The sequence below is a fragment of the Aspergillus ruber genome, assembly GCF_000600275.1.
Source record: "Aspergillus ruber CBS 135680 unplaced genomic scaffold scaffold00019, whole genome shotgun sequence".
NCBI classification, from domain to species: Eukaryota; Fungi; Ascomycota; class Eurotiomycetes; order Eurotiales; family Aspergillaceae; genus Aspergillus; species Aspergillus ruber.
The window spans coordinates 481,537-500,924 of NW_024467315.1; the positions used below are offsets into that span (position 1 = coordinate 481,537).

General features: G+C 50.2%; 5 protein-coding genes and 1 non-coding gene across 6 annotated transcripts; 2 read left to right on the forward strand and 4 right to left on the reverse strand.

Annotated features, from left to right (window-relative positions):
* Positions 1–58: 58 nt before the first annotated feature.
* Positions 59–2,313, reverse strand: EURHEDRAFT_387623 (glycoside hydrolase family 72 protein). Its single transcript, XM_040779713.1, has 4 exons — positions 2,000–2,313; positions 1,912–1,949; positions 1,830–1,855; positions 59–1,782 (listed from the first exon to the last, which is right to left on the reverse strand). Exons 1-4 carry the CDS (start codon positions 2,078–2,080, stop codon positions 332–334), a joined length of 1,596 nt encoding a protein of 531 aa, XP_040637628.1. The 5' UTR covers positions 2,081–2,313; the 3' UTR covers positions 59–331.
* Positions 2,314–3,758: 1,445 nt separating this feature from the next.
* Positions 3,759–5,929, forward strand: EURHEDRAFT_516532 (hydrogen/calcium exchanger domain-containing protein; the record flags this gene model as incomplete). Its single annotated transcript, XM_040786486.1, has 9 exons — positions 3,759–3,762; positions 3,842–4,453; positions 4,502–4,568; positions 4,615–4,704; positions 4,752–4,999; positions 5,047–5,079; positions 5,127–5,668; positions 5,719–5,772; positions 5,819–5,929. The coding sequence occupies 9 exons, from the start codon at positions 3,759–3,761 to the stop codon at positions 5,927–5,929; spliced, it is 1,761 nt and encodes a 586-aa protein (XP_040637629.1).
* Positions 5,930–8,562: 2,633 nt separating this feature from the next.
* On the forward strand, positions 8,563–11,489 carry EURHEDRAFT_459274 (putative C6 transcription factor; the record flags this gene model as incomplete). The annotated part of the gene is made up of 2 exons (XM_040784565.1): positions 8,563–9,905; positions 9,953–11,489. 2 exons carry the CDS (start codon positions 8,563–8,565, stop codon positions 11,487–11,489), a joined length of 2,880 nt encoding a protein of 959 aa, XP_040637630.1.
* Positions 11,490–12,058: 569 nt separating this feature from the next.
* Positions 12,059–12,147, reverse strand: EURHEDRAFT_t98. Its single transcript has one exon. It is a non-coding gene; the product is annotated as a tRNA-Val (tRNA).
* Positions 12,148–12,346: 199 nt separating this feature from the next.
* On the reverse strand, positions 12,347–13,786 carry EURHEDRAFT_403993 (putative aldehyde dehydrogenase; the record flags this gene model as incomplete). Its single annotated transcript, XM_040780272.1, has 2 exons — positions 12,347–13,252; positions 13,304–13,786. The coding sequence occupies 2 exons, from the start codon at positions 13,784–13,786 to the stop codon at positions 12,347–12,349; spliced, it is 1,389 nt and encodes a 462-aa protein (XP_040637631.1).
* A 1,330-nt stretch (positions 13,787–15,116) lies between these two features.
* Positions 15,117–17,508, reverse strand: EURHEDRAFT_413973 (putative sugar hydrolase). The gene has a single exon (XM_040782299.1). It carries the CDS (start codon positions 17,490–17,492, stop codon positions 15,249–15,251), a length of 2,244 nt encoding a protein of 747 aa, XP_040637632.1. The 5' UTR covers positions 17,493–17,508; the 3' UTR covers positions 15,117–15,248.
* Positions 17,509–19,388: the final 1,880 nt, after the last annotated feature.

Sequence of the window (19,388 nt, forward strand, 5' to 3'; positions counted from 1 at the left end):
CATGGAAAAGAGAAGCGAAAGAAAAATATTTAAAACACGGCGCTCGGATTCTTTTCCAGCGGGCTCGGCTTGCCGGGCAGATCACCGAAGCTTAGTCTACCCGGGTGGAGCTCATCGGTCAACGTCGCCGAAGCCGCATGAATAATCATATACAGCAGGAATGATTGAAATAATCCATTGATCCATCACTACATAACATCATAAGTATTAAGACTGTCCTCTTTATTCCCACGTAGACCCCCTTAAACGAACGAATCTGTTAATATATACTCCACTCAGATAACAGGAAGAGGCCTCCTGGCAAGACTAACGCACATAACACACGTCTTCATCACAGAAGGATCATTCCGGCACCCGCAACGATAGCTGTAGCCAAGTAGACTCCAAACTGCCAAGCGCCAACATTGACAGCAGTGGGAGTTACCAGAGCACCGGCAGCACCCTCCGAAGTCGAACTAGCGCTTTCACCAGCGACGTCAGTCGGGATAGAGGTGACTGAACCCGTGCCGTCAGCCCCGGCCTGCTTGATCAGAGCAGAGCAAGTGCCCTTGGGGTTGGAGGAATCTTGCACACGAGCGGCACCGGAAAAGTCACAAGCGGTGGACTTCTTGTTCTGCTTCTTGTAGTACTGGTCCATGACGAAGGAAAGTTTCTGCTTGGCGCTGCAGACACTGTAGGCGCCGTAGATACCAGTGGTAGAGTTGGAAGCGATGCCATCACACACGCCATCGGAGCCGCAAACCACGCCAAAGAGCTCACCCATGTCCTCCTCGTTAACCGAGTCCTTGAGAACGCAGGACAGAGTGTCGACCATGCAAGAGCACAGGTCCGAGTTCGGGGTCGGAGGCAACTCCTTGGCAGCCTCCCAGTCCTTGTCAACAGAAGGGCATGCGCGAGCAGTGTTTTCAGGCTCATAGTCGGCACTCTTGATACCGGTCGGGTTCACCTTGGCCATCTGGGAGGAGAGATAGTCAAAGTCTTCCATCTTGCTGACCTTGTCGCCATCGACCGACACCAGGCCGTAGTCATTGGTTTCCTGGAAATACATGTAGACAATCCCACCGCTCCACACACCATTCATCTTATCGCCAAAGAGGACGGGAACATCCGAGAATTTTCGAGGACGCGGGTGGATACAACCATATTCAGAGAAGAAGGCAGGGACAGGGTAGTCTTTGAACTCCTTGGTCCGCTCACTGTATCCGGATTTCTCGAAGGAGGACTCACCACACCACTCATAAATGTTGTATCCGAACATATCAATGGAGGTGTCCTTGTCACCACAGGTCAAGTAGTCGGCCAAGTCGGCACGGATCGAGGCATCATCATCGGTGGCGTATCCCACAGCCAGCGACTCACGATAGCCCTTCTCCTTGATGTAGGCCTTCATATCGCGGACAGCACCTTTGACGTAGGCAATCGAGTTGGTGTTGTTCTTGGCATTGGCGACCTCGTTCCCCGCAAAGAAGCCGATGACGTTGGGGTACTTGGCCAATGCATCGACGACTTTGGCGTACCGCGAGAACAGATCTGTATCCCACTTGGGCTCATTGCGGTTGATAGACTCGTGCGGGGATGACAAATCAGTGATGAGGTAGATACCGGCATCAGCCAAAGCATTCATGCACTCGTCGTGGTTCTTGGAGGGATCGATAGCGTAGGTCCGGATGACGTTGGTACGGAGCTCTTTCAGGTACGGAATGTCACGCTTGCAGCTAGTAGAGTCGGCGAGAGGGTCGATGTACTTGTCGTTTTCGCCAGTGCTGTTGGTGGAGTAGTCCTCTGGGAGATGTCAGTACTGTCTGTTATATGGAAAGGAGGTCACATACGCTGATAGGCAACACCGCGAATGAAGCTGCAATGGTCAGTAATCAGTAGGGTCCGAGATGGCTGATTAACAAGGTCACTTACAACTCGGTACCGTTGTTGGAATAGAAGAATTTGGAGCCCTATGAGACTGGTTAGCTGTCGTAGAGTCCATGGTTTCATTGGAGCGTACCTTGGTTTCGATGGTGGGCAAATCAGCCAGGGCACGTCCCAGCAAGAGGGAGCCCCCAGCGAGGGCGAGTGAAAGCTTCATAGTGACAAGCTACCAAATAGGTTCGTAGAGGTCAACGCTATGAAGCAGTGAAGCACGGTAGAACGATCAGTGAAAAGAAAAGAGATATAAGCAGAAGAGTGAACAGTTGATGGAAGGCTCACCAGAAGATGCCGATGAATTAAGAACGGGACTGGGGAGGAAGAAGAAGAAGATGAAGAAGGAGTGGACAGAGGGAAGGAAGGAAGGAGGTGGCAGAAGGCAGGGAGCTCCGGAATGGGCGTGGTAACAAGGGGGTCATGTGATGGAATTTTCGGTAGCTTCAGTGCTATCCAGTGCCTGCTTCTGGATTTCACTGTGTTTTGTCGGTGTATTTGATACAGCTCAGGTATAGATTAGTGCTTTTGATGTCATGGCATTCCCTTGTCAGGCTATTTTTGCACCCTCCTTGCACTGATTCAGAACTGCTCAAGTAATACATACAGACACTTTGAGTAAGAGAGAGTAGAACAGTGTTCTTCCTGTCTAATTACTGGTTTCTCACGTGTCACGTAAACATCCAGTATGCCTTTCTTCCCGATCGGGAAATATCCTTCTCTAGTAATAGATAATGTGATTGGCTACTCGTTGTATATCACATGACACATGTCACATTTTTGATCGACCAACCAAAATAAGCATTGACAAAGTATCACGTGATGTAGAATGACTTCAATTTTCTGCAGCAAGATGGCTAAAGGAGCTTAGCTGGCTGATGCGCTGGTAAATCTAATTACCCTGAAGTTAGATCTAATCAAACGGAGTCGACGATTGTTCCAGACCTACTTCATACTCGGGAGATATTGCTTGCTCTCTTGGAGTACGTCTTTCCAGAACCATACACTAAACACCAATTGAATCAATTCAGAGCGTACTTGTGTACTTGTAGAACACTGTACCTGACTCCCAAAATTCTGGATCGGCCACTATCGACCCACTAGCCGCTTAGTCACCACTGGGTCCTGCAGATAACTTTGTTCAGGAGATGAGGGGGAATTGACAGCTAAGATCTGGATATATAGACCAATTGGCCACTGGTATATTCAGGAATACTTGTACTCTGCATATTCTCCTAGTGAAAATATTGCACTGTACAAATTATTGTGCTTCCGTACAGAGTCCTCCCTACAGGTTAAGCCACGATCTGCATATCGGGGTGGCTGTGCATGCTAAATAGCATCGAAACACAAATGAAGGACGGCCAAACAACACATTCCTAAACTCTGTTCTTCCCTGCGAAAATCTCCTTTTCCCACTTTCATTTCGCTCGTTTCTCGCCTGTCACTCGTTGGTTTTCTTTTTCTCTCGTAAATCAGTGGTGCGTTGTCTGTCTGTTGGGATTCAACCATTGTCCACCGTCTGTTTGGGTATTGCCGGCCGTCTTCTCTCTTTATTGCCTGCTTTCCACCGCGATCGAGCATCCTATTTCTGTCATATTATCATATTTATATCTTTGCCTGCTCGTTGTCTGGCCACACTGCGGCGCGATTGTCGAGCCACGATCTCATCGCTCCACCAATTCGTGTGCCTCTCTTGGTACAGAATACGCGCCACACCGTCTGACCCAATTTGACCCAAGTGGCTGAAGCTGAAGAATTTATCTCCTATAAGAATCTCTTGGCTCTCTTGGATATCTTGGAAATATCTTGGACAGCATAGCTAAGCTACTGATAAACACAACATGCGTATGTGCCCAGGTTCCCATTTTCCATCCCTGACCCAACCACGGCGCTGAGTGTCTTGGCTAACAGTCTTGGCATTTAGACATCTACCGCCGCAAAGCCAGAAACCTCGCATGGTACGACCAAGAAGGCGAACCGTCCACCCATAACCCCTTTAAGAAATTCAGATCTCGTCCCCGTCGTTCTAGTTCGATTAAACTCGAAAGCCGTCTAGCCCCGGTGCGCACCGCCGGTGACGTCCCTTTATTCGAAGAGCGTCGCCGGAGACAGTCTATGACAGATGGACTGCAAGGACCCGAGCATTCGGATTCGTTTCCACCTGAGTCGTCGTTGTCGAGAGCCTCAGAAGGTCATACCCGTCCGAATACGGCGAGCGTATCGCGAGCAGAGAGTAGTGGTGGCGTTGAAGGACCGGACCTGTCAATGCACAGTCGGGAACCCATCAATGTGTCGTTTCAGGATGAACAGGAAGAAAGAGATCTTGAAGGAGGACCACGCAAGAGGAAGTCTTTACTAGGGAAATGGAGGAACCATGGGGAAGGGAATGGTGACGAAACCGCATCGGCTTCTACAGCAGACGGAGATCCAGAGGACAAGGAGGAGGATAAACAAAAGTTTACGCTGGTGGGCCAGTTGAAAGCGACAGTCTTTAATTCGTGGATGAATATTTTTATTTTGGCGGCCCCAGTTGGAAGTGAGTTTGCCAGGCTGTCTAATATGGGAGAGGTGCTAACGGTAGTAGTTGCATTGAGCCAAGTCAAAGGAATAGACCCGGTCGTCGTCTTTGTGGTTAACTTTATTGCCATTATGTATGACCCCGTTATCTATGAGAGAAGATCACAACTAACAGTGCAGTCCTCTTGCGGCTATGCTGGGTTATGCCACGGAAGAAGTTGCCATGCGCACCGGAGAGACTATCGGTGGTCTTTTGAATGCGACATTCGGGTGAGTTTGACCAACATACCAACCTTGGACAACTGCTGACTAAACAGGAACGCTGTCGAATTGATTGTGGCCATCATCGCCCTGGCCAAAGACGAAATCGTAATTGTCCAAACCTCGCTCGTTGGAAGTATGCTGTCGAATCTGCTCCTGGTCATGGGGATGTGCTTCTTTTTCGGTGGTCTCAACCGCTTGGAACAGCATTTCAACCCCGTCGTTGCGCAAACAGCCGCTAGTCTTCTTGCATTGGCTGTGGGTAGTTTGATCATTCCTACAGCCTTTCACCAGTGGTCCGAAGGTGCGTTTATCCTCGCGGTCCAAGAGAAGACATACTAACGGATACAGCGGGCACTAAAAACGTCGCTGCTCTGTCGAGAGGTGAGTTCGTATCATGCAACGCATATGGTCATCTCTAACTTGAATAGGAACGAGCATCATGCTCCTCGTCGTATACGGATGCTACCTCTTCTTCCAACTCAGAACCCACACGGAAATCTACAACAAACCCAGCCCAAAAGTCGAGAAGCGACGAGTCAAGATAGCCGAGGGTGACGCCAGTCGCGGAATCGCACAAATCGGCAAAATGTCCGCCAGTATGGCTGGCCAGAACGTGCATCAAATCAAGCTGCAAAATCCCGATGACGAGGAGGAAGAGCCCCAGCTTCACCTCATCGTTGCTTTTGTAACACTGGGGATTTCAACAGCGCTTGTTGCTGTGTGTGCTGAATTCATGGTTGATTCGATCAACGCTCTTGTACGGGAACATCCTATCTCAGAGACATTTGTCGGGCTTATTCTCCTTCCTATTGTTGGTAACGCTGCAGAGCACGCGACGGCCGTAACGGTGGCATGCAAGGATAAGATGGATCTGGCAATTGGAGTTGCAGTTGGATCGAGTATGCAGATTGCCTTGCTAGTGCTTCCTTTGATCATTGTGATTGGATGGATCAAGGGCAATGAGGATATGGTTCGTCGTCCCATTGGAGTTATTCTTATTCTCAGAACTGACAGTCATAGACCCTCTATTTCGACGGATTCCAAGTGATCCTCCTCTTCGTCTCTGTCCTTTTGGTATGCCCACCTCCCGTCTGTAGTAGGTTATCAACTAATATCGTAGGTCAACTACCTAATCGCGGATGGTAAATCGCACTGGCTCGAAGGCGTGTTGCTCATGATGATGTACTTGATAATCGCATTGGCATCTTGGTATGTATTGTCTAACAAATAGTGGGAAAAGGCGAGTGCTGACGATAATAGGTTCTATGACGTTTAATACTGGACACAGTCCATTTGTGACATGATTGTTTCATTTCTTATAGATATTTATACCCATACATATATCATATCTTATATACCCTAATATAGCACAATAGACAGATTGATACCGGATACCTGATACCGTATCGCTCGTTTACCCCGGGAGTTGTCCGTCAGGGTTTAGGCTAAATCAATCACATGACCCACACGACCCTACCAAATTAAACCAACCCACTTTAGCCCAAAACAAGACCAAAACTCGACAGCTCTGCCAGTCCAGATAGTGCTACGTATGTGACACCAACACACACACACACGCACACATAGACACAGAATACACGGACCACGGACCACTACTGTACAACATACTAACCAATCACCCGCCCGACGTTACCAATTCGGTAGTCCGGGCAGAAGTCGGCAGGACTCGGAATGCCCATGAACGTTCAACCCGCCGACTGACTCTGCCGCTTCATATGAATCTGTGTGTACCACGGCCAAGTCGAGAATGTGAAGTTGACAGGTGGCAAGTCGGACATACAGTGCACAGCAGCTGTCAATTTCCGACACTGTGCTAGGACGCTGTACTGGTATTCTGTACAGAACAGAGACGGACGGTATGGAGAAGAAAAGACGGCTGCTCGCTTAATATCCGATGACGGGAGCAGTTAATTATACGACAAGTGATGCCAAGAATTCTCCTATCCCGTTTAATTACGTACAGACATTTACCCCGGTTTCGTCCAGGATCTGTGGCTGGTTCCATGTGTTGTATATACTTTCGCATGTACCTCGCCTATCCCCCCTCAGCATCACAGGTATGTATGGCAATACAAGTACACACCTAGATTTCGTACGCAGGACTTGCAACTACGGGGGACATGCGTGTCGGGCATTGTCCGATTGGGAAATTGCGGGGTTCGGGTCACTGGGCCTCGGGATTTGGGAGGGTCCCTCTGGGGGAACCAATCATGGTGGGCGGACGGGCCCGAACGAACAAGCGGCGACGGCGACTGTACGGGACAACCGGCTAAGAAGAGCGCGGGGAGTTGCCGGTCTGGGTATTCCGGATTATGTACAAGCACACCGTTAGATGTATGAGCACTTGTCTCTGTATACATTACTGCATATACTAGTGGAGGTAAGGTGCTTAGGATTACCGCTTGTAAACATGACATCAGTGGCAGCACACCTGGCGTATGTATGGAGAAGCTACCGATCGATCTATCTTTCCCCGCGGGGAACCCGAACGCTGCAGGGGAATCAATCGCACGGAGTAAGCTGCTGGAATGGGCGTACCGAGGCCCCTCTTCTACTATCCCAAGTACTGTACGGGGTACTTCGCATGTACCTGTAGAGGAGAGGAAGGAGATTCGGCTGATGAAGGCCCAATCTTGGCAGCGGACGGATGGCAAAATCTACCCCGGACAGCCCCCGGACCACAGGTCAAGTGACAAGTCGATCGGCAAAGCAAACAGGAATACGAGAATGGGGAATTGGACTGGGATAAAAGGTGTACCGACAATGCGCCGGGATCCAACGACAAAGGGCCGGAAATGAGCGAGTGTTACCTAAGAGGAACTGCAGTATGTTATTGCACTGGACGGTTATGACTCTGTGTACTTGTATGCTGTAGCCATGAACAGTAGACCATGTACCCTGTAGGATAGTCAGATATAGCACACTCTCAATCCTTTGTAGAAGTACTTTGACGCCCTCGTAGAAGAAGCACCCGTAGAAAATACTTACCGAGCCGTACATTCCGTGAACCGGTCGGAATCGGGTCCGTTCGGCGTCCTTACTTCGGTACCGTACAAGTATGGTAAATTACTGTTACCCCAACCCGGCAATACCGTACGATACGCCCTCCGCACTTTTTACGGATCTGCTCTTTTTTGGCTGCTGTTCGTTTATGTTTCTGCTTATATTTGATCCTTGTTATGTTCGGAACCGGTCATCTCGTTTATATTCCTTCCATAGTGTTCATACTCCGTACAGCATACTCCATACCTAATACAACATAGCACTTTCTTCCCCTTCTGGATTGCCGCCCGCTGCCCCGACTTTTCCTCTTGCTCTTCCCCCACACTCCGCTTCTTCCGCACGTGGATTCCTCGGTCTCAGCCTCTTCTGTTCTTTCTCGTCTCTTTCTCATCCTTTTCAATTCTTCCGTTGTTGAATCTCCTCTCTCTCTCCTCTCTCTCCTCTCTCTCCTCTCTCTCCTCTCTCTCCTCTCTCTCCTCTCTACCTGTCATTTCATCCTATCTGTAACCTGTGTGGTAGACTACGGTAGGTCCTTCGGCCGTCGGCTAAATATGCCATACTGACGCGGATTCAGCTTCGCTTTTCGGTTCGCCGTGCACCTCCATTTTTTTACTCGGGCGAGCGACTGTTGGTCCAAACCCGTGCGACTACCGAATTCATCTGCGCATCGACTCACGGCAAGAAAGCAAAAGAAATATAACGGGATCCGGAAAAAGCAACGCTGGGGTGACGCAGGGGAAACAAAAGCATACTTGATTGTCGCCCGAGTGAAGGGCCCGGTCTCTCGACCACCTACCTACTTACCTACCTACCATCTATCTACGAATACACTTACACACAATGCGATCCAGTATAGCTTGCGCCCGATGTCGTCGGAGCAAGATCAAATGCGTCAACGCCGGTATCGATACCACTTGTCGCGCCTGTGAATCCTCTGGTCGAGATTGCGTCTATCCTGCCCCGGCTGTCAGCGTTGGTGGTGGTAGTGGTGCCGCGATCAAGCGAGATCATGGTACTTTGTTGGAGGGAGATATCAACGGTGACCTGGATGGTCCGAAACGACAGCGTCCGCGAAAATCGGTTTCGTCAGTCAACAGAGATGCCTCGAAAACCGCCCTTGACGTCCTCGATTCATCGATTTTGACCGTCAAGGTTTGGGAGGCGGTGTTTGATCTATTCCAGTCACATTATGCAACTCTTCTTCCGTTCCTTCATCCAGCTACGTTTTTGGGGCAGATCCGACAATTGTCACATCATTCGCAGACTTCACCCCTTTCAAACAGTACGCCGCAGGATAGTACTCGAGACCACTCGCAAAGTCCTCCGCTTCCGAAATCCGAATTGAACCCGCTTATACCACTCGGGGTCCTTGCTTTGACAGCTCGGTTTCACCCTCAGTTGGTCGCTTATCATTCCCCATCATCCGCTGGGAACCCGTCCAATCCTTTTGTCGCTTCCGAATCTTACGCAAATGCGCTGCGCAGCCGGCTGGCCGGTCTCGATGGCGTCAATCTTGCCGCTCCCGATCTTACCCGCGTGCAAGCATTGTTGATGCTTGCCCTACACGAATGGAGTATGTGCCGGGGAAAGAGTGCGTGGTTGTACGTGGGCATGGCAATCCGTATGTCGCAGGCCATGGGGCTACCATTTGAGCTCGAAAACGAAGTCCCCGCACGCGACGGCCCGCGCTCCCCCGGCGGCTTCAGAACCGACTCCAAGGAACAAACATCAGACGACGTCATTGCCCAGGAGACTAAGCGCCGCACGTTCTGGGCATGCTTTACTCTAGACCGTTGCCTGAGTAGCGGTAAGTACCGCCCTCGCATGATCCGGGCCAAGAAGCTCGGAATCCAGCTTCCGAGTGACAACGCATTCGCTTTCGGCGAGCGCGTTCGAACATCCCGACTCAACGAGCCTGTCATGCGACGACCCCAGAGCTTTGGTGCCCAAGGCGTGCAGATCCCTAGTATCCGCCAGAGTCTGGGGGGATTGGGTGACGAGAAGCTGCAGACCAACGGCGCTTCGGACACTATGGCGTGGTCACCAATTTCGCGGAGGAAGGATTCTACTGAAGAGGAGATTGATCGGTGGGAGATTGGGGCCGAAGAGTCTGTTTTGAGCCGGGTTATTCGGATTACTCGTGTCTGGGGAAGTATTGCCAAGTGGTCGTGCTCGGGACGACGGTACGCACATACCCTAGTGTATTTTTTGTACAAGCTGACGATCATAGGGCGGAGCAATATCCTCCATGGCATCCTGATTCGCGGTTCGCGAAGCTGCGTCTGATGCTGAATGAGTTTCAGGACAGTCTTTCACGGAATCTGCAATATTCCCCGCGAAATACGGATACCCATATCATGTACAAGAATACCCTGGCATCATATATGGTGATGCACGTGGTCTTTTTCCTCTCGGTTATTGTACTTCACAGGGCCAACCTGCCTTTCCTTCCGATGCGGTCCAATGAGCCGGTCGGCCCGCTTGATGAACCACCCTTCTCTGAAAAGACCGGCACACCTGATGGGTTCTTCCGGGATAGTGCCCGGGAGCTGTTCAAGGCAGGTCGACAGATGATGGACCTCGTCTTGACGTGTGCGGAGCGTGGAATGCTCGTTGAAAACCCGCTGGTGGGCTTTGCCGTTTACAATGCGGCCCTACTCGGTATCTACACGGCACACTTTCCACACATGGATCCTGAAGGCATGCTTGGGCCGAAGGCCGGCGCTGGCGCGGTTTCCGATCACCAGGGCCAGATCCAGGCGCGAAAAAGTCTTGAAATTCTGCGTGAGATGCGGTTGCGTTTGAAGATGGCCCGTGGATGGTTCCGGACAGTGCATCGGATGCACAGCTATTTCACCAAGGTGAAGAAAGATGTGCGTCGGTTGTCGCGGAGCAAGTACGATGTGCTTTCTGATGCGATGGAGGCGCAGACAAACGGCACTCGTGGAGGCGATGACTTTAGACTTCTCGAAAAGGTGCTCGCTGATTTCGGTAGCGTTGAGGATCGTTTGCCTGATGAGGAGGATGGTACCATTAACAACATCACCGCCGCCAGTGACCGGGCAACCAACGCCAGTGATACCGGCAGCAATGCGGCCGTCCGGAGCCCAACAGGTGAAACATTGATGGCGGATATGCCTCTCGATGGAGCAGGCGGCCGTCGCGAATCCTGGATTCCCATGAACAACAACAGTCCTCTGCCGCTACCAGTCTCGGATAAGGAACGGCGTCCCAGTCTTCCTTTGCCACCCGGCCGTCCTCTCCAATCGCAATCTCCTTATTCTCTGCCATCACTGCAACATCATCACCCTCATCACCACCACCCGACTCCAGACGGGCCTATCTTCAACACTACATCCTCGAACCTTCCTTCCCTGGGCCCGGCTGTGCAATCGCCGCCCCAGCAATACGCCCCCGGTCCCCCCGGTCCAGGCAACCGACTACAGCCATTAAATTCATGGCTTCCATCGCGGCAAACTCCGTATTCCCAGTCCCTGCCTCCGATAAATCCAGCCACTTCACATAGCCTTCCTCTCCTACCGCCGCCGGGATCAGTCAGCCATCCCACCGCAACAGCTGCAACCGCAGCATCGCCCCCGATGACTGTAGACGGCGCCGATGGTGTGCCAAGCAGTCTTCCGTCGACGAACCTCGGCGGTGATGATGTCCTTGCTTTCCTAGAAGGCTGCGATAGCGACCAGTGGCCTGTTACTATGCAGCCCGAGGGCTCTGGATGGCTCAGTACTGTCTGGGCTGATCTGAAGTGATCTCCATCAATCTCGACCTTTACTTTCTTTCTTTTTGTTACTTTCTTTCATCATGATATCCCCAGGGCTATGTCGTTTAGTCTTTCTTTACACCTGTACTATTATCACGTGTCATGTTCTTGTATGACTACCATTGCCAGTGCAATTGCAACTGCTGCAACACTCATCCAGCTGCGACTCGCGGTTTTATGACTCCACGCAATTTCTTTTCCGTTTTCATCGTTCGTTTTCGGGCGGATTTGGGTTTGGTCTGTTTTCATTTGGTCTGGTTGGTTTGGAAAATGGGACGGGAGGATCATGAAAATATCCGTATGGATTTATTCGTTTGCGATGCGATGGGATTGATGGGTTTTATTTGGTTTTTGGTGATTGATTGATATTGATATTGGTAGTTTGGCGCTGATGGTTATCTGAGTTTTTAAGTTTAGGTTATGGGTAATGAATGGTGATTTCGGGTCGTTTCTTTAAATGTTTTTGTTCGGACATGCGTAGTGTTGAAGTTAAGCTATATCTATTAAGCAAGTCGTTGGTTTTAGCAGAAAAAAGTGCCAAAAAAAGAAGCGAAAAAATGACCAGACTGGGGCTCGATCCCAGGACCTTATCGGAATCAGTTATGGAACTGTTAACGATACGTGATAACCAACTACACCATCCGGCCGATTGCTGAAAATCAGAAAAGTATTATGCATTATACCATGACAACATGATTGCTCGTACTTTTACAGGCACTGTACAATGTACTAAACAGTACCAATTCAAAAAGCCCCACAAACCTAAAAAAGACCATGATATACGCAAACAATAAATTTTTTCTATACATAGTACCAATCAATTAAGGACTTAGGTATAAAACGAAATCAGGGATTTAGCACAACAGTCCTAACCTCCAAAAACTCCTCCACCCCCCACTTTCCTCCAAACCGCCCAAATCCACTCTCGCCCACGCCCCCATGCGGCAACGTCGGCTCATCATGCACCGTCATTCCGTTCACATGCACAGCGCCAACTCTCATTTTCTCGGCGAGTTTCAGCGCCGTAAAATGTGACGAGGTGAAGATTGATGCGGAAAGGCCGTAGGTTGAGGTTGTGATCAGGTCCATTGCTGCCGTGAGATCCGGGGTGCGGACGATGCCGAGGAGGGGACCGAAGGACTCGGTTGTGTGGAAGGAGGAGGTTGGGGAGAGATTTGTGAGGAGGGTTGGGGGGAAGGTGGAATCATTGGAATCGTGGGTTGGGGGGGGGAAGGATGGGGGATGGTGGATTGTTGCGCCGTTGATGCGTGCGTCCTCAAGGAGGGAGGTCAGTTTTGATTTACTGGCGCAGGAGATGAGGCGTGGTTTATTTGTCATTTTGTTCAAGCGGTCAAGGAGGGCGGCTTCGAGTTTCGGCGCGGTAGCTTCAGTCACATAGACTAGATCCGTGGACATACAGATCTGTCCATTATTCAAAAACGCGCCCTTGACAAGCTCCTCGGCAGTTTCTTCGATCCTTGCGTCATCGAGGACAAGCGCAAAGTTCTTCCCGCCCAATTCGAGGAGCACAGGCTTAAGAGCGTAAGCGGCCTTGGACGCAATGATCCGGCCTACCTGCGTGGAACCGGTGAAGTTGCATTTGCGCACGGACGGGTGGTTAATAGTGAGCTCGTACAGCTCGGGCGCGTCTTCGGGGCGGTTGAGGAGGAAGTTTAGCACGCCGGGTGGGAAGCCTGCGTCGCGGAAGAGGGTCGCGAGCAGGTAGTGCGATTTGGGGCTTAGTTCGGAGCCCTGTCCTTATTAGCCAATGCGATACTGGATGGCGGGTGGAAGGGGACATACTCTAAAAATGACCGTGTTGCCAGCAGCCAACGGCGCAACAACAGCCCTCAACCCTAAAAGAATCGGCGCATTCCATGGCGCAATACACAGCACCACCCCCATAGCCTCTTTAAATACCATCGCATAACTCTCCCCCTGTGAAACGGGAATCCCTCCAATCATTGCATCAGAGATCAATCCCGCCGTTTCCTCCAGCATATCCATACCAAACTGCACGTTTGCTCGCGCCCAGAGCTCTGGCGCATGCATTTCCGCCATCATAGTCGCGCAGAGCTCATCGCTGCGCTCACGGAGGAGTTTTGCGACAGAGCGCAGGAGGTCGCGGCGGTGCGAGGGCGCGGTGCGAGACCAAGAGGGGAAGGCAGCAGCGGCGGAGGAGATGGCGGAGAGAGTATAGGAGGAGGTTGCGCCTTGGTAGGTGGCGGTTTGGTTTGTGGAGGAGGGGTCGAGGGTGTCGGTGTTGTCGATGATTAGGGGGATCATTTTGGCTGCTAATGGAGGATTGATTTGAGATGAGCAGTGTTTGAGATAGGTGAAAGACGAGAACGAAGTAGAGGCAACTTAAAAGAAATCGCAATGTGTAATCGGCAAAGAACCACGGGATGCAAGGTCGTCATTAATAGGGAGTTGAGTTTTAAATCCGGGGGAATCTCCGGTGCTTAAGTGGCTGCCATGTGGCGAGCTAACTCCGACCGAACCTTGGATCGGAGTGTACGTGGGATAGCATCTAGCATTTCCAGATGTACCCCTGGGGTATGGGGTATGCATTTATACACGGGGATGCTATATAAGAAGCTGTATTTGTCATATCTGTCACATACAATGCAACTATCCATTGGCTTGCCCTGTACAGAGGAAGCTAACATGGCAAATAAAAAAATAAGGATTCTGCAGAGAATTCGTCGGAATTCCTTATCTCCGGCCGCCAATCTCCGTGTCCCACAATCTTATTGTAACGTGCCTAATAACGCCCTAATAAATGCCGAGGTCCTTATACAAGCTAATGTATATTAAACAACTCACGCTACTTTATAATGGGATCCATCATCAAGGCTCGGAAATCGCATAAATCCGTTATATATATCTGAATTTACACATGGCCTCCCATCCACCGCAACATTCGCGCGCTGGCTATCCATCAGAGCTAGAATCGTGCCGTGCAACTTATCAGGAACAACGATTTTGGCAGAAAAACCATTATCCTCTCCAATCTCCCACTTAGCTCCGAAGATACCACCACTCGTGTTAAATCCGCCCGTCGCCCACATCAATTCCGACCCACGGACAGAAGGCTGGAACACCCAATCACCATCTTCACTGGGTACATCCAAAGCGGTCGGACGGAGACCAACTACACTAGCCAAGAGAGAATACACATATCTAGTACTTCATCTATGAGCATGGGAGATAGAACAACCGCCACTTCGGTAGAGTCCGTAATTCAATGATCCATCGTCTGCATATCCTCCGATGAATGTGGAATTGCTATATCCATCCGTCATATACCTCCACTGCATGCGGAGGAAATCCATTGCTCGAGATGCATCGTCTGGACTAGCTGCGAAATGTGCGGGGAGTTCCTGCAATGAAATAAAGGGATCAATCGAACCCGGGAGCCCAGGAGACGGAGCTCCGTACTTGGTTAGTCGGCGCGGGAGGTTTCCTGCGATTGATAAGGATCGATTTTGCGAGGTAATAAGATTGAAGTTGATTGCAGCGACGTTTCCGTCCTGGGGGAACGCAAACGCTAACACAATGTTGGCATACGTAACATACTAAATGACCATAACTACTTGTAGAACATAGAATATTTGGAGTACTATAGCGTTGTTATTATGCTCCTTTCTTGCTAATTGGGAAATAACTCGTCTTGTCCTATCCTAAAAGCCAGGCATTTATAGATTATAGACAGGGTCACTTATGATCTCGTACAAAACGTCTGATATCAGAAAACATTACCACGAAGAATTTCCTCGCGCGACCCTAAGTGGAACAAAGGAATATGCTCTAGCGGTGCAGGAACAGTCACTATCTGCCCTCCAGCATACGTCTGGTTCGTCCACCAGTATGTCCATGGCCGAGTACTATTATCACCCGTCTGTGGAAGATAGACCGACCATTCCGTCGCATTCGGAGTAGTAACGGGCGTCACGAGCAGACGAGGACCAAACATGTACTGCTGTGTGGTGACATTGGTGTTGGCTTGGGTCATGGAAGCAACGCTGGGATCGGATCGCTCAAAGTCCATGTAGAGCGGACGCATGATCATCCTGCCTGTTTCATGAAGCTGTTGGAATATAGTTTGGAGGTAGGCCTTGAGTTGGTATCGTAGCTGAATGTACGAAACGATGATGGGTGTGTTTTCCTCGCCATAGGACCAAGGTTCGTTGTCACAGGTGTAAGCACTCTGATGGTTGCACGCTCGGGAACCATGAGTGCGCATAAATGGCACAAAAGTCGTCCACTGTAACCATCGAACATACAACTCGCGATATTCAGGCGTGTCAATGTTGGCACTCCATGGGACTGTTGGGTCAACTTGGAATCCTCCCGCGTCGACAGTCCACCAACCCCAGCCCGTGGCAGCAGCAGATAGACCACTGGCTATCTGGAGTCCAAGGGTTTCCCACACGGAGCTAATATCTCCCGACCAGATCATGCTGCAGAACCGCTGAGATCCGATGTATCCAGATCGGCTGAGGGAAATATGATCGCATGCAGTGCCCACAGTGCTGTTCGTCGCATTACGATAACCATCCTCAATGGCCTGCTGATGCGCCCAGGGATACAGCTTACCCACACTTGCCTGCGTGCCTGCTGCATAGAGCACATCGGGAAGGGCAAAGGGAATCGATTGGATGTACGTGCTTTGGCCGTTGTTCTCGTACGCTTCACCCAGGGCGCCGCCGTCGGCTTGGTCGATCCAGAAGTTGTGAATGCCCTTGTCATAGTAGTTCTTCTTCAGCGTGTTCCAGAGGAACGCACGTGCTGCGGGATTTGTGGCATCGTAGTTGCGAATGTACGAGCCATTCCAGGAGTCCGTGGTTCCAGGACCGGACTTGGTAGCTGCTAGATACCCATTGGCCATCATGTCGAGATAGTTGACGCTGTTGTCAGACACGCTGGGCCACAGGGACGCCATCATCTCAGCACCAGTAAGGTTCTTAACCTGAGCGGCCATCGAAGCAACATCCGGCCACAAGGCAGGATCCAAGCCCCAGTCGCCCTGATGCGCCCAGGACTGGTAGTCGATGACAATCAGTGAGACGGGAACATTGTGCTTCTTGAAGTTCTGAGCTAGCAAGACAACCTCGGATTGATTTTCATATCGCAGTTTCGACTGGAGGTATCCCAGCGACCAGTCTGGCGGCGTCGGAGCACGGCCGGTAAGTGCTGACAGTCTACGCTGGAGTGTGTCGTAGTCTCCTGGCTGCGCTGCAAAAATCACATAGTCTACCACTGTGGCCGCATCCGCCGTGAATCTGTTGCGCCAGGGACCAAACTCCATGCGACCTTGAGAGGCCATGTTCCACACAAAGCCATATCCTTTACTACTCATAAAGACAGGCGTGGGGATATAGGTATTGAAATTGACCAGATCAATCGTCGACCCCTTCTTGTTGACGAGATGGTCTTGCTGCGTACCCGTACCATAGACCTGCTCATCTGGCGTCGTGCTGAACGAAAATTGAGCGTTGAATTCGCTGTTAGATCCGGGCCAAGAGTAGTACCGCGGGTTTATAGACTTGAGTGGCGCATACTCGTTGGTGAGGAGAGTTTCCGAACCATCATCCTCGACACGGATAAAAGCAAGTCGATATCCCCCGGGGTTACCGCCCCATCCTGTGGTACGGACAAGAATGTTGCCATTCCGAATGGTCACACTGTGGTTGCCAACGGAAGTCGTGTCGAATTGCATTCTGTGCGCCTCACCGTTCTCAGGCCCTTCTAGCGGAGGGTCATAGATGAAGCTGGCCTCCTGTCCAGTAGGGGGACGGAAAGGCCATGCACGGACACGAAAGCCGTCATATCCAAAGGGTTGTATGAGGACAGTTTCAAAGCCATGTTGCATCCAGAGGCCAGTGGAATTGGGTTGGAAGTAATCGTCAGATCGTGGATGAAGCACGGGAGAGGCCAGTCCTCGACAGAGGAGGCAGAGCACATGCAGAGCCAGCAGCCAGGGAGACATAATGGGTTACTACTTCTGAATGGAGACAATAGAGCCAAGCAAGGGCATTGGCAGGGCTTATAAGCATCTCAGGCCGTATAGATCAGCCGGGTTCGCCTAAATTGATCTTATGATAATCGGCTCAAACCGCGATGAGGAGAAACCTGTGAGATCCGTTCTTCCCGGGGTGCAGGAAGGGTCTGCATCGCCATCACCATATTGGTGGCGGATTTGTCACTGTCGTGCATGATGATGATGGTTAATTGTCAATTTAACCGGCAACCCCGCAAGAATATAGAGATGCATAAACGATCCAATAATTACAGCACAGTATTACATAAAGACTTCATAAAACGGTATGCAAAACTATGTACCTATGTGCCTTTTTTTGATTTCTTCTTTCATCTTAAAAGAGTGCTGTTCTTAATCTTCTAATAAAGCCTCAATAAGCAATGGAAGCGGTAATATACCACAAACCCCCCCCCCGGTGACCATCAAGATGTCGAAAACGTCCGTCTCGTCGTTGACGCTCTATGGGACCTTGTCTACGCTCAGCAGGGGGTGTCATGAATGTAAAGAGACCGAAGAACATGGAGGTAAATATGATATTTGCCCTGTACCTGATAATGACTTGATAGGCGTTGATTCTCTCTACTCTGACCCTTTCCCTGCCGCAAGCCTGGATGAATACCACATCCCAGATCGACAAAAGACTCCAGGTGACGACATGGCCATTGTGAATTATGAGCCCATGAAGAAAAAGGACGCACAAGGCTCCTAGGGAAGAAATAATATGTGGGCTACGTCATTGTAGCCTTCAGAGTCCGTGATCTTGCAGCTGTCGCTTTTACGGGTGCTGCACTAGGTCAAAGATGAGAGAAATAATCTACCTCAACTCAGTTCGTCGAAGACAGGATAATAACTGAGACCGCTAACTTCTATAAAGTTGTTCCCTTCTTTGGGATAACGCACATCATACGACCCTCACTGGCCCACAGGAATACACAGTGAGGGAAACAACACTGAAATATCTCTTTCTTTCTTTCTTTCTTTGGCAGTTCATTAACTGTCTTCTCATCACCGAAAAAGGAATTCATGATGTGTCATGCTCATAACTGACATGACATTGTTGCGGCGTACCTCCATCGATTAGTATCTTAGGTATTTGGATTGGTCGTCTCGAGAGGACTTACTGATACTCGATTCATCGCATCAAGCATGTCACGGTTTTGCTTGTCTTTCGTATCCAAGACTTTCGTTTTTGACAGTGTGATGGGCCGTACGAAGATGTCCGAATTTTTTTGATTTTCCCTTGACTTAAAGGTGCTTCTGAATGCCCTGTCCTGCGCTTTTAATTTGGCGGTTCCTTCCATCTGTATCTGGGATGGGCATTTGCTCTGCTATCCTGTCCAACACACGAGTATGCTTTTTGAGTAGTCGGTTGGCTTCAATCAAAGTGAGCCACCAACCTAGCTCAGTGTGATTTGCTGGGGCGAAGAAAGCGATTGGCATTAACAAAACTTGAAAAATATACTGGTCTCAATTCCACTGAGCCAGGCCTTGTGTACTCGGAGCCCTCAGTTCCACATGATTCGTTGACTGCCATCTAGCAAATTGGATTGAGAAAAGGTTCCCCGCAGACTTTACAATGATAGACTACAGGATCTTACCTAGTGTAGAGTCTATAGGTGACAGAGATGCTCTTATCACTCAACACTTGGACTGAGGCCCTCATTGAACCACTGAATGAAAGATTCGAAGAGCTGCGTTGTTTCACCATTTGTACTGCATGATTGGAATAATCTGTCTCCCAAGTATACTTCGGCGGCCGGATCCTCACCTGGGAAGTACTGGAGTAGTATATTTCCCCCGGTTCAACAAGCCGGGACAGTCTGAGGCAGACCCAATCTGCCAGTC